General features: G+C 59.4%; 1 protein-coding gene across 1 annotated transcript; it reads left to right on the top strand.

The window, feature by feature from the left end:
- Positions 1 to 284: 284 nt before the first annotated feature.
- On the top strand, positions 285 to 24,403 carry DHX37 (DEAH-box helicase 37). The gene is made up of 27 exons (XM_081283689.1): positions 285 to 476; positions 1,599 to 1,768; positions 5,043 to 5,155; positions 6,084 to 6,402; positions 6,710 to 6,858; positions 7,691 to 7,783; positions 8,822 to 8,918; positions 10,103 to 10,216; positions 11,977 to 12,078; positions 12,427 to 12,541; positions 12,945 to 13,040; positions 13,271 to 13,353; positions 13,633 to 13,777; positions 14,573 to 14,649; positions 14,862 to 15,094; positions 16,505 to 16,616; positions 18,354 to 18,460; positions 18,566 to 18,754; positions 19,364 to 19,488; positions 19,575 to 19,691; positions 20,624 to 20,796; positions 21,185 to 21,299; positions 21,427 to 21,564; positions 21,775 to 21,869; positions 21,950 to 22,023; positions 22,533 to 22,630; positions 22,767 to 24,403. The coding sequence occupies exons 1-27, from the start codon at positions 371 to 373 to the stop codon at positions 22,850 to 22,852; spliced, it is 3,441 nt and encodes a 1,146-aa protein (XP_081139815.1). The 5' UTR covers positions 285 to 370; the 3' UTR covers positions 22,853 to 24,403.
- The last annotated feature ends 1,441 nt before the right edge of the window (positions 24,404 to 25,844 follow it).

The following is a 25,844-nucleotide window of genomic DNA, read 5'->3' as shown; positions in this document are numbered from 1 at the left end:
CCAATGCCCCCAGTGCCAGGAAAAAAAAGACTCCCACTCCAACAGCCAAATCAGTAGAAATTCAGCCCTCTAGACTCAGCCTGCACCTGCGTCTCTTCCAGGGATCAAACTCTGGCCTCCAGCCTCGCTCAGACTCCAGGCCCCGCCCCTTCCAGGCGATGGCCCCGCCCCTTGTGCCTGGTGGTCCCGCTCCTCCGCAGACGCGGCCCCGCTTCCCCTTGGGTCCCGCCTTCAGCTCCGCCCCTCCGCGACTCAGTCTGTCTCAGATCTCGCGACAACAAAGCCCGGAACTCTCGCGGCTGTCGGTGGCCCGGCACCCACGTGGGCTGGGCCGGGGGACGCGCCGCTGGTCCGGCAGGAGGGAGGCGCCATGGGCAAGCTGCGCCGGCGTTACAACCTCAAGGGGCGCCTGCAGGCGGGCCCCGACTCCTCGAAGGGGCCGCCTGCGCCGCCCGCGGTGCGGCTGGAGCTGGAGGGTGAGGCGCGGAGAGCGGGCTGCTGGGGGGCGGGAGGCCGCGCAGCCCTCGCCGCCGGGGCGGGCCAGGCCGGTTGGCTGGGCCCGGACCTAGTGCCTTGCCTTTCCACCGGTCTGGGCGGGGCTGCCGGAGAGGAGCCCCATTCCACAGCATCCTGAGGAGTGGCAGTGACAGCCTAGTGTATACAGTGAGTGGGGATAGTTCTTGGGGCTTCTTGGTAATCTGGAGCATTTGGGCAAGAAACGAGGTGGTCGCAGCCATTCCCGTGACTTGGATGCTGATCTTGCCAGAGACCTTCACACTTGTTTTCAGCTCCGGCTTGTCCACTCAGCATCAGGCTGATTGACATTTCAGACTCTGTGTTGCTGGGAGTCTGTTATGTGTGGACACTATTCTGGGCACTGAGACATAAGGGAGATAAAAATCCCTTCTGCCCTGGGCTTGCGTGCTTGTGGAGACAGGCAAAGGTGAACATAAAGTACATGCATGGGATGTTATGTACTAAGAGATGAAGCAGAATTGACTGGGTGGGCCGCTGGGGAAGGTGCTGCTGAGAAAGTGTTAGGGGAGTTGAGATCCAAGAGAGTCAGGGAGCCTAAGTGGAGAGAGGAGAAAAAATTGGGGGCCAGGGGATAATGGTGACAAAGGGGACTTTTGAGAAGGGAGCCACGGAAGGTTTGGAGCGCAAGAGGCACAGAACATTGGACTTATATGTTGACAGCCTCACTTTAGCTTCTGTGTTGAGAAAAAGCAGTAGAAGGCAAGACCAGAGGAAGGACTAGCAGGCTAGAGATGATGCTTGGACCAGAAAAGTGGCAGCAGTGGAAAGAGGTGGGCTTAGGGGGAGCACCAAGGGCCCAGCTTTGGTGATGAAGGAATACTTTGGGGCCTGTGAGATGTCTGAGCAGGGAAGCTAGGCAGCTGTTGACTGGATGCTCAAGAGCCAAGTTCAAGTGGAGATAATCAAGGTGGGGATTGATTGTGTATAAATGACATTTGCTTAAAGTGGTAAGAGAATGAGTCATGGAGGTGGGGACCAAGCCCCTCGCAGGAGGACAGAACATGAATAGCTCCTGCACTCTGGCGTCCCCGACTGTGGGTCAGGCAGGCGTGTCTTTTCAGACAAGGACACACTGAAAGGGGTGGATGCCAGCAATGCCCTTGTGCTGCCCGGGAGAAAGAAGAAGAAGACCAAGGCCCCTCCCTTGTCCAGGAAGGAGAAGAAGCCTTTGACCAAGAAGGAGAGGAAAGTGTTGCAGAAAATCTTGGAGCAGAAGGAGAAGAAGAGCCAGGTACGCCCTGCACACAGCTCTCCTGAGGGAGGAGTAACGGAGTCTCTGTCTCTCCTCATGGTTTCCGCAGCAGGACTGTCCAGTTGCACTTTGCAAAATGAGGCTGCACCGACAGATGCAGTAGCCATTGGTCACATGTGGCTGTTGAGCCCTGAGATGAGGCGGCTGTGTGTGATGGACTGAACTCGTAGCAGGGTTTGATTCTAGTTAAAATTCAAGTAGCCACGATGGATAGTGGGCCCGTACTGGTCATGTAGGTCCAGAGCCTGACATCTGGGCCTCCATCAAACACTTTGTTGAGGCCAAGTGTTTGCTACCTGTAGAGTCAGTGTATTTATATGCACACTTTTGTGGGGAGAGGGTACCAGGGATTGAACTCAGGAGCACTAGACCATTGAGCCATCTCTGTTTTGTATTTTATTTAGAGACAGAGTCTCATTAAATTGCTTAGCACCTCGGCATTGCTGAGTCTGGCTATGAACTTACAATCCTCTTGCCTCAGCCTCCCAAGCCACTGGGCATGCACTACTGTGCCTGGCAACATGCACACATTTTAAAAATTCATTTTGTGAGGATTTTTGTTGTTGATGATGATGTTGGTACTAGAGATTAAACCCAGGCATACTTAACCACTGAGCAACTTCCCGGCCCTTTGTATTTTTTTATTATTTTGAGTTGCTAAGTCATAGGTCCTCCGTAAGTTGCTGAGGCTGGTTTTGAACTTGTGATGCTCCTGCTTCAGCCCCCCATGCTGCTGGGGTTATAGGGGTGTACCACATTGCCTGGTTTATGTTATTTTTAACTTTAGAGAATTTCAACCATTTTTTTCCTTAATATATTTAAAGGAAAAACATTTGTAATGGGAAATTCAAAGATCCACAAAAGTAGAGAGAACAGTATAGTGAACTCCCATGTGCCCGTGACCAGTGCCCACTCATCACTTGCTGGTCGGCCTTGGGTCGTTTCAGCTGTTGGTCCTTTCCCAACCCCTGAAAGATCTGAAGCAAACCCCAGGCAGCATAAATCTCTGTCCCTTTTCTGTGTCTGCCATAACAAATGACCACAAAATGAATGGCTTAAAACAACAGAAATGCGTCCTCCTACTTCTAGAGGCCAGAAGTCCCCAGTCCAGCTGTTGGCAGGGCCACACTCCCTCCCTGGGCTCTGAGGGAAGATTCTTCCTGACCCCCTTCCTGAAGGCTCCCAGCTTTCTTGTGTGTGGCTGCATGTCTCCGGTGTCTGCCTCTTCTTATCACCCCCTCCATGTCTCTTGTGAGGACACTTATCTGTGGACTTGGGGCCACCTGGATGGTCAAAGCAGGTCTTGAGCCTTCTTCTGCAGATGCTTTTTCCAGATAAGAGCATGCTCACTGGCTCCAGGTGGTGAGCATGTCTTTGGAGCTCTCAGCTTATTGTACATACTGTCTCATCCATGGGTATTTTAATATCTACCTCTAAAATAATGACTTTTTTTTTTTAAGTTGATTTTTCTTTTTTTTTTTTTTTTTTTTTGTTATTTATTTTTTAGTTCTCGGCGGACACAACATCTTTGTTTGTATGTGGTGCTGAGGATCGAACCCGGGCCGCACGCATGCCAGGCGAGCGCGCTACCGCTTGAGCCACATCCCCAGCCCTAAAATAATGACTTTTTAAGTCACCATCACAACACCATTAACACGCCTGCGTATTTTTTCCTTTTTTTCTATTTCTTTTATGTTAGAGATTGAACCCAGATTCAATCACAGAACTTCATCCCTGTCCCCAGTCTTTTATCTTTTATTTAGAAACAGGGTCTTGCTAAATTGCTTAGGACTTCATTAAGTTCCTGTGGCTGGCCTTGAGCTTGTGATCCTCCTGCCTCCACCTCCTGAACTGCTGGGATTAATGCATGTGCCGCCATGGCTGTGAAATAGCACCACATGTCCAGTTGCTGGCTATGAACTTGCTATGATGCTCTCCACTTGTCTCATAAGTCCTTCCTCTCCACCCCCCGCAGCAGTTGTTGAACAAATCATGTTGTCTTGTTGTTTGGTGTGGACTGGACTAAATTTTTTTAAATTTCTGATGTGTTTTCCTGTGCCTTCCAGGTTTCAGAAAGTTTGTATTAGGGTCTAGAACAGTGGTTCTCCTAAACACAGACTTGTCCCAGTGTCATGGATGGCAATGACTTTGGGGCTGTTGGCATCTATGGGGAGGAGCCTGGGGTTCTCAGAACAGCAAGAATCATCTAGCCCAAAATGTCAGCAGCTCCCACATCGAGGAGCCCTGATCACAAAACTTCTTGGGTGAAATTTGACTTAGGAAGCCACCCCAGGGGCGGTGCACCCAATGTTCCCATGAGGAGACAGGCACGCCTTCTCAGCACCTAGGGCGTGCAACCTGCAGCCACACAGGGAAGTACTGCTCTTCTGGGAGTGTCCTTCAAAACCTGGTTCATATTCTCCATTGTTCTTCATTTTTGTTTTTCTTTTTTCTGTTCTGGGAATCAAACTCAGGATCTCACACATGAGCTGCCTTCCCAGCCTGTTTTACTTTATTTTGAATCTCACTAACTTGCCCAAAATGAGCTCAAACTTGTCTTCCTCCTGCCTCAGCCTCCTGAGTAGCTGGGGATGACAGGTGTGCACCACCGTGCCCAGCTTCCTTTTTTTTGTGGGGAGCGGGGGTACCAGGGATTGAACTCAGGGGTCCTCAACCACTGAGCCATGTCCCCAGCCCTATTTTGTATTTTATTTAGAGACAGGGTCTCCTGAGTTGCTTTTGCTGAGGCTGGCTTTGAACTTTCCATCCTCCTGCCTCAGCCTCCTGAGCCACTGGAATCATAGGCGTGCGCCACCACGCCCGGCCCAGCTTCCTTTATAGTTGTGAAACAGACATAAAGAAGTGTGTCGGGCACACATGTATAATTTTGAGAACAAAAGGAAAAAAGTCATGCAGCTCTGTCCCAGGTGGAAGGCCCTGTGCTCTATGTCACGCAGGGCAGCGTGGGGACCAGTACATATCGTCCCTCCCTTGGACAGCAGTGCAGCATCCTGTTACATGAGCAGCCATGCTTATCCAGCAGCCACGAAGTGCTGCAGGGAGCCTTGTCCCGCCCCCAGTGCTGTGAGGGTGGGCACCCTGCAGCCAGCCTGCTGTGGTGTCCAGGCAGTGGGCGGCGCGATAGTGCGGCTTGCTATCAGGGAGTCCGCACGCGGAGCCTCCCCACTGCTTGCCTTCCCGTCCAAGGAGAGGGTCGCTGCCAGGGGGTTAACGGCCTCCTTTCCCTCTTCAGCGAGCAGAGATGCTGCAGAAGCTGAGTGAGGTCCAGGTGTCGGAGGCCGAGATGAAACTCTTGTATACCACGTCTAAGCTGGGCACTGGCCACCGCATGTACCACAGCAAAGAGTAAGTGGGCTGCCCTCCCATGCTCCTTCCCCACAGCCAGGAGGGCCTCCAGGGTGGCGTCTTTAGGATTGGAGCGTCATGGGAAGGTACTGGGGTGGCCTGAGCGTCCATGTTAAATGCTCCCCCAGGTCTGCCATGCTGCTAGACCTCCCGAGAGGCACAGAACAGCCGTGCTGGCTCCTGTGGTATCCATACGTCCTCACATAAATTCATGATAGCTGCAAAGGCCATGGTTGCAGATAAGGCCATCTTCTGATGTCCCCAGTGGGCATGAGTAGTGGGGACACGCTGTTAGCCCAGTACAGGCAGCGTTCAGAAACCAGGAGATCTCACACTAAAACCTGGGTGGGTCCCGCTGGCCAGCCAGCTGGAGGGGCTGGCCTTCCTGAGGCCTCAGAGCAGCCCCGTGCCCTGCCCACCTGTGCCCCATGCTGTGGTTTCCATGCGTGGCCTGCTGTGTCCATCTTCTGGGCCCTGTGGCTGCCTATGAGCCCTGTGGAGCATGAGCTGGCCAGGACTTGTTGGCTGAGGGCCACAGTGTCCCGGGATATGCTCTGGGTACCAGGAGGCAGAACAGGGCACAGAAGAGGATTCCGTCCCAGCGGGGGGGGGGGGGGGGGGGGCAAATGGGCAGGAATCATGGGGTCCCATCTGCTGCTGTTAGTACAGAGCAGGTGTGGGGGGCACACCTTGGGCTCTGGTGGGTCAGCATCCCTGAGAGGTGACAAGGTGGAGGGAGGGCGGGGCTGGGCAGAGCCTTGACTGAGGTAAAGATCTGTAGGAAGGGTGTTTCTGGGAGAGGGAACAGTAGATGGAATGACCCTGAGGTGGCAAGAGACGTGGCCTCTTGGGCCCAACCCCTGGTGTGTGGCAGCCAGAATGCCTCGTGTCCCCAGGTCTCTGCCCCTGAAATCTCTTCTTCTGGCAGGAAGCCCGACGAAACGGCAGCGCAGGGCAACCAGAAGATCAGTAGCCTCGTGGGGGCTCACCGGAAGCGCCCCCACTGGCCAGCAGAGGAGGAGGCTGAGTCCTCGGGGGATTCTGAGCCGGAGGAGACGGCTGCTGAGGCCACCACAGCACAGCTTCCGCCGGCCCCAACTGGGGGTAGGCAGGAGAGCCCTGCGCCCCACGGGCAGCCCTCTGCAGCTACAGCACCTTCTCCCTCAAAAGGAGCAACCTCCAATCTGCCAAGGCCCCTGGCGAAGCCGGCGGTGTTCATCCCTGTGAACCGCGTGCCCAAGATGCAGGTTCTGACGAGTGCATGGGTTAACGCAAGGGAGGACAGGGCCAGGCATGTGGGCAGGGCAGTCCCTGAGTCACAGTGTCCTCTCTGGGAAGGGGCAGGTGGCTGTGCCTGGCGGGGCCTGTGCTGCAGGCGTCCAGGGCTGTGCTCTACACCCTGGCCCCAGCTGTCTCAGCCCTGTTCGGTCACTGTGTATGTGCCACCTGAGGTACCTCTGTGCCTTAAGTGTCCTGTGTCCGAGTGGGGTGCCCCCACCTCCTCCGCTATGGCGTAGCCCCGGCTCCCTAGCACCAACTCCCGCTCTCCCCCAGGAAGAGCGGCTCAAGCTCCCGATCCTCGCGGAGGAGCAGGTGATCATGGAGGCGGTGGCCGACAACCCTATTGTCATCGTGTGTGGCGAGACGGGGAGTGGGAAGACCACACAGGTGCCCCAATTTCTCTACGAAGCAGGCTACAGCAGGTAGGGTCTACACATAGGTGCTGTTTGGTTCCCTTGGGGACAGTGGCAACATGGTCCCAGAAGCTGCTTAAGAGCCTGAGCTCCTGACGCTGCAATCCTGGCTCTGCCGTATGCATGTTGTGTGACTTCAGGGAAGCTGCTCAGCCTCTCTGGCCTCAGTGGGTCTCGGGTAGCCATGTGGAAGCAGCTAGTGGCTTTGCACAAGAGGCTTAGGTCAGCGTCTGGCACGTGGAGTGGTGTACTCTGGTGTCGTGTGGCCTCTTGTGGGCCATGTGGTTCCCAAGGCCACGCCCAGCTCAGTGGTCCCCTGAGAGGATCCCAGGGCTCTGCATGGTGTGGTCCAATGACCGGCTGGTTATGGTGAGTGGATGGGGTGGGAACAGGCGCCAGGGTCATGGGGCCCAGGCGCAGTGTCAAGTCCCTGCCCAGCGGAGCCTTACTGTGCACTTCTTTGTGAGGTGACATCTGCCAGGGAGGCTGTTGGTGGCTCAGGGCCACAGGTTTTCCTGGCATCCCCTAAGCCTGGCTGCCTGGCTGGAACCAAAAGCCGCTGCCCCAAAAGGAGGCGGGAGCTCAGCACCGTTGCTGGCATGGACAGCTGGGCACAGAGGGCCCACCAGGCCGCCCAGGTCCCTGCTCCATGACAGCGCCTTTGCTGACACTTGGCTGTTCCTTCCCGTGCCCCTAGTGGTGCTACCTCAGCCATCAGCTTCCTGTCCCATGCCCTGGTGAGGGCTTTGTCCCTACAGCCACCTGTCACGTGATGCGCAGGTGGCTCTCAGTCAGACGGGGTCAGGCTGCTGACCCGCTGTCACTGTTTCTCCCTCCCCAGCGATGACAGCATCATTGGTGTCACAGAGCCCCGCCGAGTGGCTGCTGTGGCCATGTCCCAGCGAGTGGCCAAGGAGATGAATCTGTCACAGAGGTGAGGCACTGCTTCCAGGGTGGTCGTGGGGCGATGGGGCCTCGCCCAGGAGTGGGCATCCAGGCCTGCCAAGGGCCATTGGGCCTGGCTGTGCCTGAGGTGCTGGGCAGAGTGAGTCCCCTGAGTGGGGCCCCGGGCAGCCTGTGGGGGCTGCTGCACATGGGACCTCAGGATCCTCCCAGGTAGGGGCCACAAAGCAGGGTAAGGCCACTTGCTCTCGGGTCCCTGTCACACACTTAGGGGAAAGATGGGCCCACACAGGAGCTTGGGGATAGAGCAGGCAGGAGCCAGACGGTCACCTGTGGCTTAGCATCGCCAGTGTGGCTGAAGACGCAGGTTCCAAAACACAGACCCTCTCCTGCCAGTGAGTCCCCAGCACGGCCGAGGGGAGCTGTTTCCACCAGGCCTCGGAGTGCCGCGCTCCACACGGAGACACCCCACCCTACCGTCAGGGGACTGAGCCCAGGATGCCTGGCAACTGAGCCACATCCCCAGCCCTTTCTGCTATTTACTTTGAGACAGGGCCTCATATCGTGAGGGCCTTGCCAAGTTGCATAGGAGGATTGGCCCCTGGTCACTGTGTGAGTCTGGAAGATGACACTTGCTTGAGCCCAGGGACACACCACCTAGAGCCGCAACCCAGCCTGTTTTGTTTTTTTTCTTTTGAGTCAGGGTCTCACTAAGCTGCCCAGGCTGGCCTCAGCCGAGCGGCCTCCTAAGACGGTCGTGGTGGGTGTCTCCAGGAAGCCATCCTCACTCTCCCCCGGCCATGGTCTGCATTGTGTTCTGGGTGATGTGGCTGTGCAGTCCCCTGGAATTCCTCCCTCCTCGCAGCCCCTCCCCCTCTGCACTGGACACCAGGGCTTTGGAGGGTATAGTGGATGGAAGAGGCGTCTGGGCCTTGTCCTTGATTGTGGCTGAGCCCTTCCTGAGCCACCTGCCCAGTGGGCGCCCCCCTCAGAGAGGCCATGTGGCTGTAGCCCAGGAGCTGCAGCGCCGGAGGCCTTGCCTACCCTGAGCCACCTCCCATCCCTGCAGGGTCGTCTCCTACCAGATCCGTTACGAAGGAAACGTGACCAGTGAGACCAGGATCAAGTTCATGACGGATGGCGTGTTGCTCAAAGAAATCCAGAAGGTGGGCTGACTCTCTTGTCTCACAAAGCAAGGACAGGGAGTCGGGGCAGGCTCAGTGTCAACCTTGCTGTCGTCAGCTGTTGTGCTGCCTGTTGGCAGAGCGTCACGGATCACTGTGCCTGTGTTGTGTAGGCTTGAGCCTATTACTCAACCTCTCTGAGCCTTGGTTCCTAGTCCACTACTGTCTTCCTGCCTTTGAAGCAGAGGTTGGACGGTGCACAGGGCGCTGGTATCAGTGGGAGCTCATAGATACAATGTCTCATTTTCCTCATGGCTTGGCTTGCAGAGCTGTGTCCCCAGGTGGTGCTGCACTTAGGCTGTGCTGGTCACGGCCCTGTGTGCCACACTGACCCCACCTGGTCCCCTCCGGGGCTTCCAAGTCCAGTTGTGTACTGCAGGGGGAAGCCCTGGATTGTGAGCGGGGTCCAGCCTCATGCTGAGGAGCAGGGAAAGGGGCCGCAGGTCTTTGTCCTGCAGAGCTGAGGAGCAGCCTAGGTTTTCTGTCCCCAGCTGCAGGCGCCCATGTCCCAGGATGCCGTAGGTGAGCGGCACACTCCATTGCTACCTCCAAGCCAGCACCTCCAGGTGCTGTGAGGGCGTCAGGATTCCTGGGACATTTGGTCACACGGGGTGGCTTGCATGTGCCCGGGGAGAGTGCATTGCCCAGGTGGAGGGGCAGAGCCTCCAGGGGCTGTGGGGAGTGTCATGGACCACCCCGCCCCGACCAGGCCTGTGCTGTCCCCCAGGCAGGGGAAGCCGCAGGTGGGCAAAGGTGACTCCAGCTGTGGCCTGCAGCCCACCAGGGGAATATGAGGTCTAGGCAGCCTCTCGTGGCACAAGCCACCCTTGCCAGGGTCCCCACCCACAGCTCTGCTCTGACAGGCCGCAGCTGTCCCTGTGTGGTCTGTTTTGCAGGACCCGCCCCGCGTGCTGTGCATGGTCACAGCAGTTATCCTTGACGCCCCCCACAGCCCCTGGGGGCAGGTCCTATTGTCCCCATTTTACGGACAAGGAACTGAGGCACAGAGAGGTGAAGTAACTTGCCCCGGGTCACGGAGCTCGGGTTCCCCTGAGGCGCGTGCACAGGGTCTGTGCCCGTAGTCCCGGCTCAGCTCCCTGAGTAGAGAGTCTGGGTTGAAGGCCGGTGGCTCAGCTCCACCAGCCTCATGTCCGCCTCCCTCCTAGGACTTCCTGCTGCTCAAGTATAGGGTGGTGATCGTGGACGAAGCCCACGAGCGCAGCGTGTACACGGACATCCTCCTCGGCCTCCTGTCCCGCATCGTGGCCCTCCGGGCAAAGGTAGCACAGCTGGTGGCACCAGGGAACAGACGGTTCCTGCTCTTGTGGGGCCTCCACAGGGCACTGGCCAGAATACCATCAGGGGCCTTGGGTCCCCCTGGACAGCCCCAGGCCTGAGTCTTGCCGTCACCAGGACTGTGGGTCTTGGTGTGAACTGCCCATGTGACGTGGCCCACTGCCCTCCCCACCGTGGGGGCCTGGGTCCAGCCCCATGCTTCTGACCTTCCCCTGGCATTCAGAATGGCACAGAGGTGGGGCACTGGAGTGCTATGGCCCCCCTGCATTTCCCTGCCTCCGGAGGTCAGGCAGGAATGGACGCTGGAAGCTGCGTGGCCAGAAGCTGCCATGCGGGGCTCCCTGGGTGGCTCCTGCTCAGCTGTCCTGTCTGCCTTGCCATGCTCTGCTGCCCTCCTGCTGGGAGTGCTCACCGCGGGCCTAGCTGTGCCCTTGGTGGAGAGAGGTGGGCATTCTGGGGGTCCTATGCACCTGGCTACATGCAGGGAATTGGGGGACAGTTGTGTTCTGTTCCTTCTCCCCTGGGGCTTCCATTTTGGTCAAGGTGATAGGTGGTAAGCAAGCTCTAAAAACTGGCCCTGACCAAGGGAGCAGGGAGTACCAGGGAGGGGCTGGAGGGTCGTCAGAGATGACCTCATTGGAAAGGTGACCCTTTAAAAATGCCTGGACCCTTTTGCTGTCACCCTGTCCCCTCAGCCCACTCCACCCCTAGGTGACCTGAGTCCTCTTTCTGACTCTGGATTTGTCAGCTGGGACATTTCTCGTGGGTGGCTTTGTGTTCTGCTGGTGGCCGCCTTGGCTGCGCTGCTCCTGGGCTCCGTGCAGCGGACATGGTTCAGTGCTTTGCTTCCTGTACCTGAGTCTTATGCCCACCATCGTTGGGAGGTGGTGGCCTTCAGGCCTCCAGCACTTCTTGGCTATAAGCCATGTGTCCAGCTCTTAGTGTAGGCTCATTCTGCTTCTCCTGGATGTGGCGGAGTAGGGTTGTCGGGTCACGGTGATCTGCCTTTAGCCATGGGGGCCATGTAGAGGCCCTAGACACCGCAGTGTGGATTCTGTCTTCCCTGCCCACAGCAGCGTGGGGTCCGCCTTCTCGTCCTGGCCGGGGCTACCCCCTTTCTATCTGCCTTCTTCTTCAGTCCAAGGCATGCCGTGGTTTCATTGTGGTCTTGGTTCTCTTGGGGAAACCAGGGGCCTGGTGTGGCCACAGAGTGAGCAAGTGGGGACAGCTAGGAGGGCTTGGATAGAGGGCGCCGTGGGGCGAGCAGGGCCTGCTATCCTCCCCAGGCGCCCACGGCTGCTGAGCTCTCCAAGTGGGGTTTCCTAGCAGCAAAGGATGGCCAGGACCATGATCCAAGGTGGACAGTGGAACCCGCAGATGGTGTTAGAAAGTCTCTAGAAAAGGAAACCCATGGGGTTTGTTTAAAAAAAGAAAAAGCCAGGGCCCAGCTCTCCTCCCCCAGCTCAGGGACAGCCAGTTTTGGCTCAGATGGACATGATGGCAGCTGTGTCCCTGGTGCCCTTGGGCTGGGGCACATCTCCTGCCCCACATGCCACCATCAGAGCCTGCCCTGGTGGGGTGGTGAGAGTCCCTTAAACTAGTTCCCACCTGGGACAAGCAGGTCCTGCCACTGGCGTGCACTTCCCACGGGCTCTCTATCAACCAGACGGGACTGAGGCGGGGGCGTGAGTCTGCCCCCCCTGGCTTCTCGGGTCTGTGGGTCACCCTGCCTATGCTCCTGCAGAGGCACCTGCCCCTGAAGCTGCTCATCATGTCGGCCACGCTGCGGGTGGAGGACTTCACCCAGAACCAGCGGCTCTTCCCCCAGCCGCCTCCGGTCATCAAGGTAACGCTGGGGCAGTCCTCTCCTTGACCCTCCAGGGCTATGACTCCTGAGGAGCGTTTCTGCCGCAGGAAATGATCCTGTGTTGGGGACCCTGACCCGTGTGGGCACAGTGGTGCCCTCCTGGGCCCATCTATAGTCCCTCTGGGGTCGCCAGGCCCAACTGGGTGATGCAGCAGGACCCAGTCTCACGTGTTTAAAAGCAGGCAGGGGTGGCAGCTGGGCTGTGGCTCAGTGGTGAAGGGCCCCAGGCTCAATCCCCAGTACCATCTACAAAAGACCCCGACCCAGAAAGATCAGGAGAGGGGCCAGTCCCCGGCAAGCTGCCCACTCCCTCCGGGCGCCCTGCAGGTGGAGTCCAGGCAGTTCCCCGTGACTGTTCACTTCAACAAGTACACGCCACTGCAGGACTACAGTGGCGAGTGCTTCCGGAAGGTCTGCAAGATCCACCGGATGCTGCCTGCAGGTGAGGCCCTGTGGGCAAGGCACAGGACACAGGCTCCAGGTGGCCAAGCTGTCTGTACCCAGCCTCCCTGGCGCTCACCATCAGAGGCAGAGCAGGGGAAACCTGGGGAGGCTGGTGGAAGTGAGGATGGTGGGCACTCCCTCTGACCCTAGGTGCAGCACAGGGTGGGCAGGTTTCTGTCTGAGGCCATTTTCTGTCCTTTGGGTCTGTGCCCAGTAGGGGAACTGGGGCCTGCGCAGTCTGGTGAGCATCCTCACAGCACCATTGGTCCAGGAGTACCTGCTCCCGTGTGCTCCTGGCTCCTGGTTGTCCTTTGAGCCTGGCCTCTTGCAGGGCGGGCAGATGACGATTGTTGCCAAGTGTTTGCCGAGCGACTGGTGGGTAACAGGCGATCTACCCACAGGTGGCATCCTGGTGTTCCTTACGGGGCAGGCGGAGGTGCACGCGCTATGCCGCAGGCTCAGGAAGGCCTTCCCAGCCTCCAGGTCCCGGGCACCAGGTAATCAGGCCCTGGGCCCCCAGACCACGTGCTCTGCCCATCAGCTGAGCCTCTTGCCAGGCGCCCTGGCAGGGGATTAGCCTCCCTCTGGAAGAGTTGGCCCCTCCCCAGCCCTCCACCCTCCAGATGAGCCACGGCAGTGCCACGGCCCTGCTCTGGGTGATGAAAAGCCAAGTGCTGGCACCTGCAGTGGCCACAGGGTCCTTCTCCCTCCCCACTCCCCCATCCAGAGAAGGAAGACAAGAAGGACTCGGTGGAGGAAATGCGGAAGTTCAAGAAGTCCCGGGCCAGGGCAAAGAAGGCTCGGGCTGTGGTACGTGGTGCTCATTTTTCTGAGAGTTCGTGTTGCAGAGTCACGTTGGTCCTGCAGTCATGTGTATGCATACAGTAATAATGCTGTTCATCCTGCTGTCCTTCCTGTCCCCAGCTCCCCTCCCTCCCTTTACTTCCCTCCCCTGAGCAGGCCTGCGGGGCTCCTGGGGCAGGCAGACCTGGGGCCCGCTGAAGCAGCAGGGCAAGGGAGGGGCTCCTGTCACACCATGGCTCACCCCAGGGTCACAGCAGCCACAGTGCCGATGTCTTTTGACCACAGACGCTGCCCCAGATCAATCTGGATAACTACTCGGTGCTGCCAGTGGGCGAAGGCGACGAGGACAGGGAGGCGGAGATGGACGACGAGGAGGAGGCCCTGGGCTCCGACCTTGATTTGGACCTGGGGGACGACGGGGATGACGGAGGTGTGGCCCTGGCAGAGCAGCCTGCCCTTGAGTTCCCTGGGCTTCTTGCTGAAGCGTGTATTGTGCCTCTGCGTGGCGGTCCCATCGTGGGCCCAGGGGTAGCCACGGAGAACAGAAGGCCTGTCCCAGGTGTGGCACTCCTGTGCCTCACGGCTTGAAGCCAGCAGGGCTGGTCTTTCTGCTGCCCATCCAGGGGTCTCCCACACCCTGTGCACCTGGTGCAAAGGGCCCAGCATTTGTCCAGTGGATAGAAATGGGGTCACTACCCCAGCACTCACATTTGCCAGGTGGAGTTGGGTCATAAGGCCAGCTGGGGGGGTGCCTAATTCATGGGGCCCCTGTGCATGCAGGTGGACCAGCACCTTGCTGGGGGCAGGTTGGGCCACCTGTGCTAACCTGCTATGGTCCCTGCTCCCCAGTAGGCTGAGGCAGGAGGGTCTTGTGAGTCCAGGAGTTTGAGACCAGCCTGGGCAACACAGCAAGACCCTATCTCTTTAAAAGAAGAAGAAGGGAAAAACCCTGTGATTTTTGTGTGGGGTCAGGAGCCATGGGCAAAGCACCATGCTGCCAAGGACTGGGGTGGGGGAGGCCCTGGAGATGTGGCCAGGTGGCTCATAGGAGGCAGCTGTGGCTGGGTGGGTGTCACGGTCCTGGGTTGGGAAGATGAGAGGGCAGAACCTTGGGAGCCCCCAGGCTCTCTCACTTCCTGTGCTGGGCCAGAGCCTGGCGCACAGGCACGGAGCCTGGGGGCACGGCCGTTGAGGTGGAGGTGCCAACATCCTCTGCTCCCTGCAGGTGAGCAGCCGGATGCCTCCCTGCCCCTCCACGTGCTCCCACTCTACTCCCTGCTGGCCCCCGAGAAGCAAGAGCAGGTACCGTTGCAGGGAGTGTGGCCTGGGACACCCAGGGCGTCCGCCTCTGCAGGGCATCAGGATGTCACCAGCCTGTCCTCCCCCCTGCCATCTGGGGCTAGCTTGACCTCACCGCCTCCCGCCCACCCAGCCCCGCCGACCTCAGGTCAGGAGCTGTCCTGGCCTTGCCTGGTGCCTGCACCCCATAGATCCTTTCCTGATTCCAACCCCAGGTCTTCAGACCTCCCCCAGAGGGGACGAGGCTGTGTGTTGTGGCCACCAACGTGGCCGAGACATCCCTCACCATCCCAGGCATCAAGTATGTGGTGGACTGTGGGAAGGTCAAGAAGCGCTTCTATGACCGCGTCACGGGTGTATCCTCCTTTCGTGTCACCTGGGTCTCCCAGGCATCAGCTGACCAGCGAGCAGGCCGCGCAGGCCGGACAGAACCAGGCCACTGCTACAGGTGGGCCCCTGGGTTCCCTTGCAGTGGGCACTGGGGACAAGGAAAGGCAGCCGCCCTTCCGGGGGGCGCCATATCCCTAGGTGCACCAGCCTTGGCGTCGCTCATGGGTTTCTTGGTCCTGCTGCTGAGGCCGGCCCGTTATGCGAGGCTGGCATTTTGTTAACAGCTTGAGAAATGCATTTTGAAGTGTCCAATTTTGTGGCTTTTAGGGTGTTCGCTGAGGTGGCAGCCGTCATCACGATCAGCTTAGAAGGTCCCATCTCCCCACAGAACCCCGTACCCATAGCGCTCACTCCCCTTTCTCCCAGGCCCTGGTAGCCCCGTGAGGCCTCCTACCCGCTTGGCCTGCCGTCCCCATGAGTGGAATGAGTCCTGCTGTGTGTGGCCTGGGGTGGCCAGCTTCCGTCTGAGCCCAAGATTCTGGGGCTCGTCACGTCATGGCAAGTGTGGCTACCCCATTCCATCCACCGCTGGCCGGTCTGCAGCGTGGGGTGCCCCAGCTCACCTCTCAGCAGATGGGCAATGGGTTGTGCCCATTTTCCTTTGGCACTGAGCCACATCCCCAGCCCTTTGTATTTCTTACGGTGGGAAATAAGTTGCTGAGGCTGCCCTTGAACTTGATCCTCCTGCCTCAGCCTCCTGAGTCGAGGGTATCACAGGCGTGTGCCGCCCACCTGGCTGTGGCCACTTTTCTGAGCTGTGAGCAGGGCTGCCTGGACGTGGCGTGGTACTGGGTTGAGTGTGTTTGTTTCTCGTGGGTGTGACCCAGGGATGAGTCCCTGGTCATGTGGCAGCTCCTGCCTGAATTACCGATGACCTGTCCAGCTAGTTCCCAGGGGCGCCGCGCCCCTCCACACGGGCTCCTCCCACACACACTCCCCCCCCCTCCCGCTCATCCATCTGGCCACCTGGGTGTGTGGGGTGGTGTCTGATGGTTTGGACTCCTGCGTCCCCAGTGACTGATGCAGTGCTGGCCTGGCACATCCTGGGCATGGCTCTGCCCTGCACGTCCCGCACAGCCCCACAGCGTCTCTCGCTGTCCCAAGTCTCCTTGGGGAGCCCTCTGAGCTCGTGCTCAGTTTCCAACGCTTAGCTGTCCTTTTGTCATTGACCTGTTGGCACCTGTGTGAAGTGAGTCTTAGGTCCTTGCAGGTGTGTCCCCAGCCTCCTGCTGTGTTGTTTTGGGGTTTTTTTTTGGGGGGGGCACCTGCAGGGTCTGCTCCATCCTCTCTAGCTGCCCGCCCGCCCACCATTGTCACCCTCTCCTCCCATGAGAAGGCAGGACACCACGTGGCCCCCAGCCTCCGCCCAGGCTGTGCCCCTCTGCCCATCCCCCTCTGGTCCCCGCCCTCCGCCCAAGCTGTGTGTCTTTGTCCCCCCCCCCTCCTCATGGCCCCGCTGTCTCGGTAGGCTGTACTCCTCTGCGGTCTTCGGTGACTTTGAGCAGTTCCCTCCTCCTGAGATCACCCGCAGGCCCGTGGAGGACTTGATTCTGCAGATGAAAGCTCTCAACATTGAGAAGGTCAGTGTTGCCCAGCTGCACGCCCCCCAGCTCCTGTGGCCGTCCTTGCCAGAGCCTGGAAGCCCAGTCTGGGCAGCCTGGTGAACTGCCGCAGTCTGGCTGCAGCAAAATAACGGGGGGGGGGGGGGGGGGGGGCGGGGGGTGACGAACAACTTGTGTACATTGATACAGCAGGAGTGGGAGCCGTTTATTGTAGGACAGGAGGGGTATATATACATTCCACACAGCTTATCTTAATTAACATAAACTAGATACAGCAGTCAACCAATAAGGAATCTCCACACTTAATGGCTCCCTGGCACCACCTCACAGTGAACCCCATCTCTGAAGATGAAAAAGAAAGTCCTCTTTCATTTTCTGGTTCAGATGTACGGTGTTCAGGGTCAGAGATCCATGTACTTGAGATCCTCAGAGATGACATGAATCCCTCCCACCATCCCCGGCCGCGGCCCCGTGGCCTCCGTCATGTTTTTAAACATGTTCGTCCTGTGTTTCTGTGGTTCTCTGCCTTTCACCCATCAGTCCACCCGCTGCCTTGGGCTTGATCCTTTTCCCTACTAAGAACAGCCGGGGCCGGGGCGGCTCTTGGGAGAGCATGTGCCTGGCTGTGCAGGGTGCTATGTTGCTGTGGCCTCAGTTTACCCTCGGTGGTCCCCATTTTACGCATAAGCCAGGCCTGGCGTGGGTCCCAGGCTGGATGGTGGGTGGTGAGTGCGGAGCTGGTCCTTGCCTTAGAGCCCCACTTGGAATGCCTTTGTGTAAGTGAGATCAAATCACTTCTGTGGAAAATCTTCTTGCTTTTGAGTAAGGTCTTGTTTGCCCTCCCCTAGACCTCACTGCCCAGCAATCCCTGCTCACTGTGGCCCACTACCATCAGTTGTCTGGTCCCCTTATCCCTTCAGTGGGCCACACTCCTCCCACCCCAGGGTCTTTGCACATGCTGCCCCCTGTACTGCATGTAGACCACTGCCTCCTGCTCAGGATTTAGCCCCCTCAAGTCCATTCCTCATCACGCTTGTTTGGACAGCGTGTTGAGATGCATGTGCAACCACACCATTCAGCCAATTGGCCCATTTCAGATGGTTTTCAGGTGCTCACAGAGCGGTGCAGGCCATTTTCATCACCCCGGAAACCTGCTCCCTGCAGCCCTGCCTCCTGTTGGTGTTTCCTGCAGCGGAGTCACACACTGCGGGCTCCTGGGCTTGGCTGCGGTGTGGCATGTCCTCAGGGGTCGTGGGTGGCATGTCTGCCACGTTCTTCTGGCTGGACAGCCATGATGTCCATGGTCTTGCCCACTGACAGGCATGGACTGTTGTGTCTCAGCTACCAGGGATGTTTGTCTAGGTGTTTGTAACCAGTCCACCTGGCCATTCCTGAGGGCCAGCGTCCCTGTGCCCCACCACTCTCCCCTCCCCATCTCTCTGGGGCACTGTTCTTTAGTGTCAATTGTTCACATGACGCTGCTGACCCCCCTGGGCAGTAGTGCTCGGGGACAGCCCTGGTGTGCAGTGGATGCTCGGGACGTGCTCCTGGTGAGTGAGTGGTGTACATGCGCGAAGGGCTCAAGGAACCTTGCCCCTGGGTCTGGAGAGCACTCTCGGCAGCTTCCAAGTGCCCAGGCCACGTCCTGGGTGGCGTGAGTGTTGCTCAGGGCAGGGCGGAAGGTCGCCGGGAGCAGGGGCAGCACGCAGTGCTTGTACGTGGCCACACTGTCCCCTCACCTGCCTGTCTCCCCAGGTCATCAACTTCCCCTTCCCAACGCCTCCCTCCACGGAGGCCCTCGTGGCTGCTGAGGAGCTGCTGATCGCACTGGGGGCCCTGCAGGCTCCCAGGCAGGCAGAAAGGTGGGGCAGGGCCGGACGGGAAGGTGGGCGGAGCCGGGCAGGCGTGGCTGGGCTCTGGCTGGGCGCCTCTTGTGGGGTCCCACCCACCGCAGCCTCTGTCTCCAGGTTGAAGCAGCTGCAGAGGTCCCGACTGAGCTGCCCCATCACGGTGCTGGGCAGGACCATGGCCACCTTCCCTGTGGCACCCCGTTACGCTAAGATGCTGGCGCTGAGCCGGCAGCATGGCTGTTTGCCCTATGCCATCGCCGTCGTGGCCGCCATGACGGTGCGGGAGCTGTTCGAGGAGCTGGACAGGTGCGCTGTGTACTGGGCTTGGCGACGCTGGGGGCCTGTGGCTGGGTGGCCCTGCGGGAGGCCCGTCCCCCTGAGCATGTCAGGTGGCTGTAGTGCCTTCCACTACCTCTGAAAGATGGTGGGACCAGGGCTGAGTGGGGACCCCGGGGTGCAGGGGCATCACCATCAGGCGGGCGGTCAACCCACCCGCCACGCCCCGCGGCTCACTCCTGCCTGGCCGGGCCTGGGGGGCCGAGGTGCACAACGTGCTCACGCCTGGACATACAGGCGCCACTCAGCGCTGAGCCTCGTGCCCACCTGGAGAACTGGGCGGCGATGAGCGTCCCCTTGCGTGGGAGTTGGAATTCAGAGAGCTGATGTCATCAGAGCACTTGGAGCCATGCCCCCACCTGACATCAGTGCGGTGTGGGGCTTGGGGGGCGCTGGCGTCGTCTGGTGCCTGCTCCGCAGCTGGGGTGCTGGGCCGCCTGCCCCCATCGGCCTCGCTGTCCAGGGGCGTGCGTTTCATCTTGGCGGCTGCTGGTGGTACATTCTGACCTTGGTGTTCACCGTGACCTCTACGGCCCTGAGGGGGACAGGGTGGCCACAGGGCAGTATGTGTGTTTGCAGGCCAGCAGCCAGCGAGGACGAACTCGCCATGCTGAAGGCCCGGCGGTCACGGGTGGCCCAGGTGAAGAGGGCCTGGGCGGGGCAGGGAGCCTCCCTGAAGCTCGGTGACCTCATGGTGCTGCTGGGTGGGTATCTGCCACAGGGGCATGACCGGTGTGAGGTCCCCTGGTCCGGGGTGGGGCTCGTGAGTGAGCACACCCCTCATCCCCAGGTGCCGTGGGAGCCTGCGAGTATGCCAGCTGCTCGCCCCAGTTCTGTGAGGCCAACGGGCTGCGGTACAAGGCCATGCTGGAGATCCGGCGCCTGCGGGGCCAGCTGACCACTGCAGGTATAGCCCGTGGCCTTCAGTGTACCTGCCACCCCTGGCCTCGGCTCTTGTAGCATTTGAACTTTTCAGAAAAGATGACGTCTTGCCAGCTCACCCACCAGGCCCCCAGCCTTTGTGTGGGCTCCCTGTGCCACAGTGTGTGGTGACCCAGCAGCTTCCTTCTGGGCCATCTGTTCCTTGGTGATGCCCCGTCCCTATTTTTTTGCCCTGGCAGGCCTCTCTGTCCTCCCTGGTGTCCCCCAGGACCCTAGGCATTCACACCTGAGCTAGCAACACAAATGACCTCCTGCCAGCAACACCTGGGGGCTGGCAGGGAGAGGAATGTCCCCTCCCAGCGACACACGCTCGGGAGCCAGCATGGACACAGGCAGCCCGTGCCTTTCCCTGAGGAGGACGGGGAGTGCTTGTTTAGTGGAAAGCAGATTACAAGGTTTGGTGCCAGAATCAGTGGCTTTTCCAGCTGATGCTTCCTGAGCACCAGGTGCATCATGGAGTCCTGTCACCGTACTTTGTGTGTCTGTCCCCTTACCCAGCCCCGTCTCCAGTGTGTCTGCCCAAAACTGCAGAGCCCCCTGCACACTGATGGCAGCTTGGCCTTGCCAGTCATGTCCCCAGGCCACTCTCCAGGGTGGAGAGTAAGGCCAGCAAGGTTCTGCCTGCTGCCCTGCCCCTAGACGGCACCCCCAGGAAGCCACCGGCACCCTCCACCCCCCACCCCACCCCCAGTCTTCATCACGTGAACTAGCACAGGGTCTCAGGCTACCTGGGGCCTTGGGGACGGCTGTCTCTATGGGACACTAAGGAAGGAGGGCATGGGAGGGTCTCAGGGCCAGGCCAGGTGCCCAGCTGCCATTCCGAGCCGTGGAGCCTTCTGAAGGCCAGGGCTGAACAACCCCAGTCCCACCACTGCCCTCATGTTGGTCTCTGCCCAGTCAATGCTGTGTGCCCTGAGGCTGGGCTCTTCGTGGATCCCAAGATGCAGCCACCCACCGAGAGCCAGGTGACCTACCTGCGACAGATGGTGACGGCCGGCCTGGGTGACCACCTGGCCCGCAGGGTGCAGAGCGAGGAGCTGCTGGATGAGAAGTGGAGGAACGCCTACAAGGTGGGCCAGCCTGAGCCGGGCAGGGCTTCTGGTCCTCATGGGCCGTCCAGCCTGGCCTGCCCTGCCTGGCCAGGCACACAGGCCGCGCCCCTCCCCCAGCGTGGGCTCCAACTGGATTTGCCTCTATCACATTTCATGTCAGTGGGGGACGTAATTTGGCCTTTGTGGCTGGCTCTGTCACCCAGCATCCCGTTTTTAGGTCCATGCACATGGTCCATGGCTCTGTCCTGTGTGTGCTGGGCGTAACGCTGGTGTGGGTCCACCTGGCCGTCCTTCGTGGGGGCTCCTGCTTTGGCCGGGAGTGTGTGTTTGGGTTCTGTGGGTCAAAGGTGGCTGGTCACTGGCACTCGGGTCTCCATTCCTTGAACGCTGTCATTCCCCTCTACAGACCCCTCTTCTGGATGACCCCGTCTTCATCCACCCCAGCTCCGTCCTTTTCAGAGAGCTCCCTGAGTTCGTGGTCTACCAGGAAATCGTGGAGACTACCAAGATGTACATGAAAGGTGCTGTGCCCATGGCCAACCCCTGTGGCCAGCCTCCCTTGCCCTGAGGGGTGCTGTGGGCTGTGGCCTGGGACTCCTGCAGCGAGGGCATTGAGCTTTGGTGACGCTGGCCTCTGCCCGGCCCCAGGTGTCTGCACCGTGGAGGTCCAGTGGATTCCAGCCCTGCTGCCCTCCTACTGCCAGTTTGACAAGCCCCTGGAGGAGCCAGCCCCCACCTACTGCCCTGAGCAGGGGCGGGTGCTTTGTCACCGGACCAGCGTGTTCTGTGAGTCTGCTAGCTTCGGGGGGGGGGGGGGGGGGGGGGCTCGGTTCCACCCTGCAGCCTGAGTCCTGGGACCCATGGTCACGGCTGGCTGGGTGTAGTTTTGAGGGCTTCACCTGGGGCCTCCTATCCCCATGGGCGGGTCCAAGGACTCACCTGCAGCTTGGGAGGGCAGCCGCTGGAGGGTCCCTCACTCACCGGCTGTCCCTCCAGATCGCGTCAGCTGGCCACTCCCTGCCATCCAGGTGGACTACCCAGAGGGCCTCGACCGCTACAAGCACTTCGCACGGTTTCTGCTGGAAGGGCAGGTGGGCTGCCCACGATTCCCGTGGCCTCTCCTCTCAGGCGGCCTAAGGCGGGCCAGTCTCATCTCCTGTGGTCTCCTTAGGTCTTCTGCAAGCTGGCTTCCTACCAGGGCTGCCTGCTGTCCAGCCCGAGCACCATGCTGAAGACCTGGGCCAGGTATGGACTCCTGGTGCCTGGTGACAGCCATGTGCCCTCCCGAGGGCGGCCGTGACAGGCTGCTGTACACTGGGGGTCTGCAAACATCAGTGGCTTCCTCGGTGCTGGAGGCCCTAGGCGTCCTCGGGATGTGGCCAGGCCTCACCCCTCCAGCCCCTCTGGCTGCTGGCGTCCCTGGCCTGTGGCAGCATCAGCTCATCTCCACAGCCTCTTCCTCCACACTCTGTCCACTCCTGTGTGGATGCAGTCGCTGCATTTGGGGCCACCCTAACACAGTCCACCCTCATCTCAAGTAACTGTACACTCCACGGTTCTGGTAGGGCATGAATTTGGGCAGGAGATCACTGGTCAGCCCACTGCAGCATAGCCAGGTGGGGACAGGAAGCATCCTCCCCGCTGGGCCCACCAATCTCAGACCCTGCACCTCCCCATGTCTCCCCTTCCTTGGCTCAGCTTGGCCTGCCCCCTCGGCACCCAGCCCCTGCCCACTGCCCACCTTCTGCTCACAGGCTGCAGCCCCGCACGGAGAGTCTGCTGAGGGCCCTGGTTGCCGAGAAGGCCGACTGCAGGGATGCCCTGTTGGCCGCCTGGAAGAAAGACCCCAAATGTGAGTTGGGCCACGGCGGGAGGAGGCTTCAGTGCTTTGTGCAGGGGGGACCTGGCCCTGCAGTGGATGGCGGTGTCCCCAGTTCATGAGTCCTCGACATGACCACACTGACCCTGTCCTCTCTCTCTGTCTGCAGACCTACTGGCTGAGTACTGTGAGTGGCTCCCGCAGGCCATGCACGCCAGCGTCGAGAAGGCCTGGCCCCCCACCTCTGACCGCTGACTGGCCACTTGGCTGCAGGACTGGACTGGAGACTAAAGGGGGATTGAAGGGGCTGGCAGCACCCAGCATGTCCCCCAGCCCCCTGGCCTGCTTCCATTTTCGTAACTGTTTATTATAAGGTGGACAATTGTTGGACCTCCCATCTGGTCCTGTGTTAGACATGTTCTATGGGCTACATTAGCCCCCGTGGAACTCAGGAGTGGCACCTGCCGGCCCTCCCCAGAGCTGTGGAGCCCCTCCCTGTGGCAGAAGGAGCCCCCGGGGCTGCCCAGCCTTGAGCCTGGTCTCCGAGCTGTCCCACGTGGCAGGCCCACCTCACAGCTCTGCTCTCACCTGAGGGCCTCCCTGTGAAAGGCTGGCCACAGGGACTGATCCTCCGTCCCCCTGACAGTTGGCCACGCTGCCCTCCCCTCTGTCCTACCCTTTCCTCTAAGGCTAAGATGGAAGGTGGAGCAGGAGGCCCCAGGCATCAGGGGCATCCCCGGCCTGCATGTCCTGCAGGGTGAGGACCAGCATCTCCTGAGCTGAGATGGTGGAGCCTGGCCCTGCGGCCTGAGTCCCCAGCGTGGCCTGGCCCCCAGCATGGCCTCCCTCCCTGTAGCCTCGCCTCCCACTGCTCTCAAAGCCGCCGTCTGGAGCCAGGCCCTGCTCTTCCCCTCACCAGCTTCCTGGGCAGCATCACCAGCCTGAGGAGCGTCACCAGCCCAGCACAAGGAGGAGGACCTGGGTTCCTTGCCATGCACAGACCTGGGCTGCGATGGCAGCTTCTCTGGAAGCCCTAGTATGGCTGCTGGCAGTGCCAGGAGGGAAGCAGGTGCCCCATCTCAGCCACCCTCACGGGGACCATGCAGCCACCACAGTCCCCCCTGTCACCAGCAGCCACCCCAAGGAACCGCAATTCCAAATACACAGTTCTATTTTTAAGGTACAGCTGAGCACAGTGGTGCACACAATCCTAGTGACCAGGCAGGGGGTCACCAGTCCCAGGTAACTCTGAGCCGCTGAAGGCAAGGCCCTGCTCAAAAGGACAAGCAGGAGAGGCGGGGTGTGGCTCAGTGGTGGAACACCTCAGGGTCACCCCAGAACTGCCGGTGGTCTGTCACCCACTAGCCTAAAAGGGCTGGGACGTGGCTCAGTGTGGAGCACCCTCAGTTCTAGCCCAGGACCAAAGGGAAACGTCATCTTGGTGGGTGTGGTGGTGCTCATCTGTCATCCCAGCCACTCCAGAAGCTGAGGCAGGGGGTCTGAAGGTCAAGACCAGCCTGGGCAACTCAGGGAGACCACGTTTCCAGAAGGGCTGAGAGCTGGAGGTGGGGCACACCTCCAGCTCAGGAGGCTGAGGCAGGAGAATCTTACATTCAAAGCTAGTCTCAGCAATTTAGCGAGACCCTGTCTCAAAAAGGGCTGGGGACGTGGCACCCTAGGTTCAATCCCCAGAACTAAAGACGAAGCGGGGAGAGGGTGAGCGTGGAGCTTAGAAGTGGGGCGCCCTGGTGCCCCACTCCAGCCCCTAGCACTGGGGAAGTGCTTTTATACATGACACTATCTTTGGGGCTTTGTTGTGTGTTTTTTTTTTTAAGAGAGAGGGAGAGAGAATTTTAATATTTATTTATTTTTTTTATTTTATCGGCGGACACAACATCTTTGTATGTGGTGCTGAGGATCGAACCCAGGCCGCACACAAGCCAGGCGAGCGCGCTACCACTTGAGCCACATCCCCAGCCCCTTTGTTGTGTTTTTTATTACTGGGGACTGAACCCTGGGGCATCTTACCACTGAGCCACACCCACCTGCCACTCAGGCCAGTGCAGGCAGCGGCTCATGGGAATTTGTAGGGACACAAAATACAACAGACACAACTTGCCTTCACACAAGCTTCGGAAGGCTTCCCCGGCTTGGCCTCAGGCTTCCCAAAAGGGAAAGCAAGAAAGAGGCTGACGCACACTTGGAAGTGAGCTTTTATTTGGAGGGACACTGTTCTTAGAAAGTTCTATTCAATGGGCTGGGGATGTGGCTCAAGTAGTACTGTGCTCGCCTGGCATGCTGGGTTCGATCCTCAGCACCACATAAAAATAAAGATGTTATGTCTACCAAAAACTAAATATTAAAAAAAGAAAGAAAAAGTTCTATTCAAGAAGGGGCAGGTGGGTGTAACTCAGCCCTAGGGGTGCACCCGCCAAGAAGCCCTCCTTGCTGTCTGAATGGTCAGCACCCAAACCCCAGCAAATGCAGAGGTCGGCCAGAGCCGATGCGTCAGGCTGGAAGGCTCCCCACACCCACCCTTTTTATTTTTTATTTTGAGGACATGGCCTCCACTGCTGAGACTGGCTTCTCACCTGTGGTGCCTCTGCCTCAGCCTCCCAAGTCTGGGATGACCAGTGGGAGCCACCGAGCCTGGCAGTGCCCTGCCACCTAACTGGTTCAGTTCAGAGGCACTGGGTGCCGCCAGGTTTTCCATGTGAGGCGACCCCAAGGCTCACATAGGAGGCAGTGTAAGAAGTTCCCAGGTGGAGTAGGTGGCTCGAGGGCCCCACCTGTCAGCAGGATAGTGACTGGACTAAGGATAGTGGTAACTAGAGGCAGGCAGGAGGGGCCGAGGGGCTGGGCCCCCTGGCGGGGACATGCTGTGGGGTTGTGTTTTGCCCCTGTCACGGCTTGCTCTGCTTCCTGGTGCCATGTCCTGAGCCACTCTCCCCCTCCACGTCCCTCCACCATGGCCTCCTGCCGCACTCGGCCCAGAGCTGGGGACCTGCTGTCTGTGGACCAGGACCTGCAGCTGAGCCCCAGGAAACTTCTCTGTTGCTGTCAGTCTTCTGGTCACAGCACCATGTTGGTCAACCATCACCACCATCCGCGTGCCTCACACCCTCCTGTTCAGCTGCGTGACATGCCCGTCCCTCCCCTGACCCTTCCTCCCTGTGGACCTGCGTGATCCACAGTACGTGCCCCACAGTCCACACCTTTTCATTATTGTGAATAAAGCTGCTTTTCT

Source organism: Spermophilus citellus (genome assembly GCF_964194105.1).
Source record: "Spermophilus citellus genome assembly, chromosome: 3".
NCBI lineage: Eukaryota > Metazoa > Chordata > Mammalia > Rodentia > Sciuridae > Spermophilus > Spermophilus citellus.
This window is presented reverse-complemented; position numbering and strand designations above follow the sequence as displayed.

Bases quoted from the DNA above. Each gene is read 5' to 3' on its own strand.
- DHX37 (XM_081283689.1), top strand. From the start codon at position 371: ATGGGCAAGCTGCGCCGGCGTTACAACCTCAAGGGGCGCCTGCAGGCG. The intron at 7,784-8,821 runs GTGAGGCACTGC...CCATCCCTGCAG, and splicing joins GAGATGAATCTGTCACAGAG to GGTCGTCTCCTACCAGATCC. The intron at 18,755-19,363 runs GTGCGCTGTGTA...GTGTGTTTGCAG, and splicing joins CTGTTCGAGGAGCTGGACAG to GCCAGCAGCCAGCGAGGACG.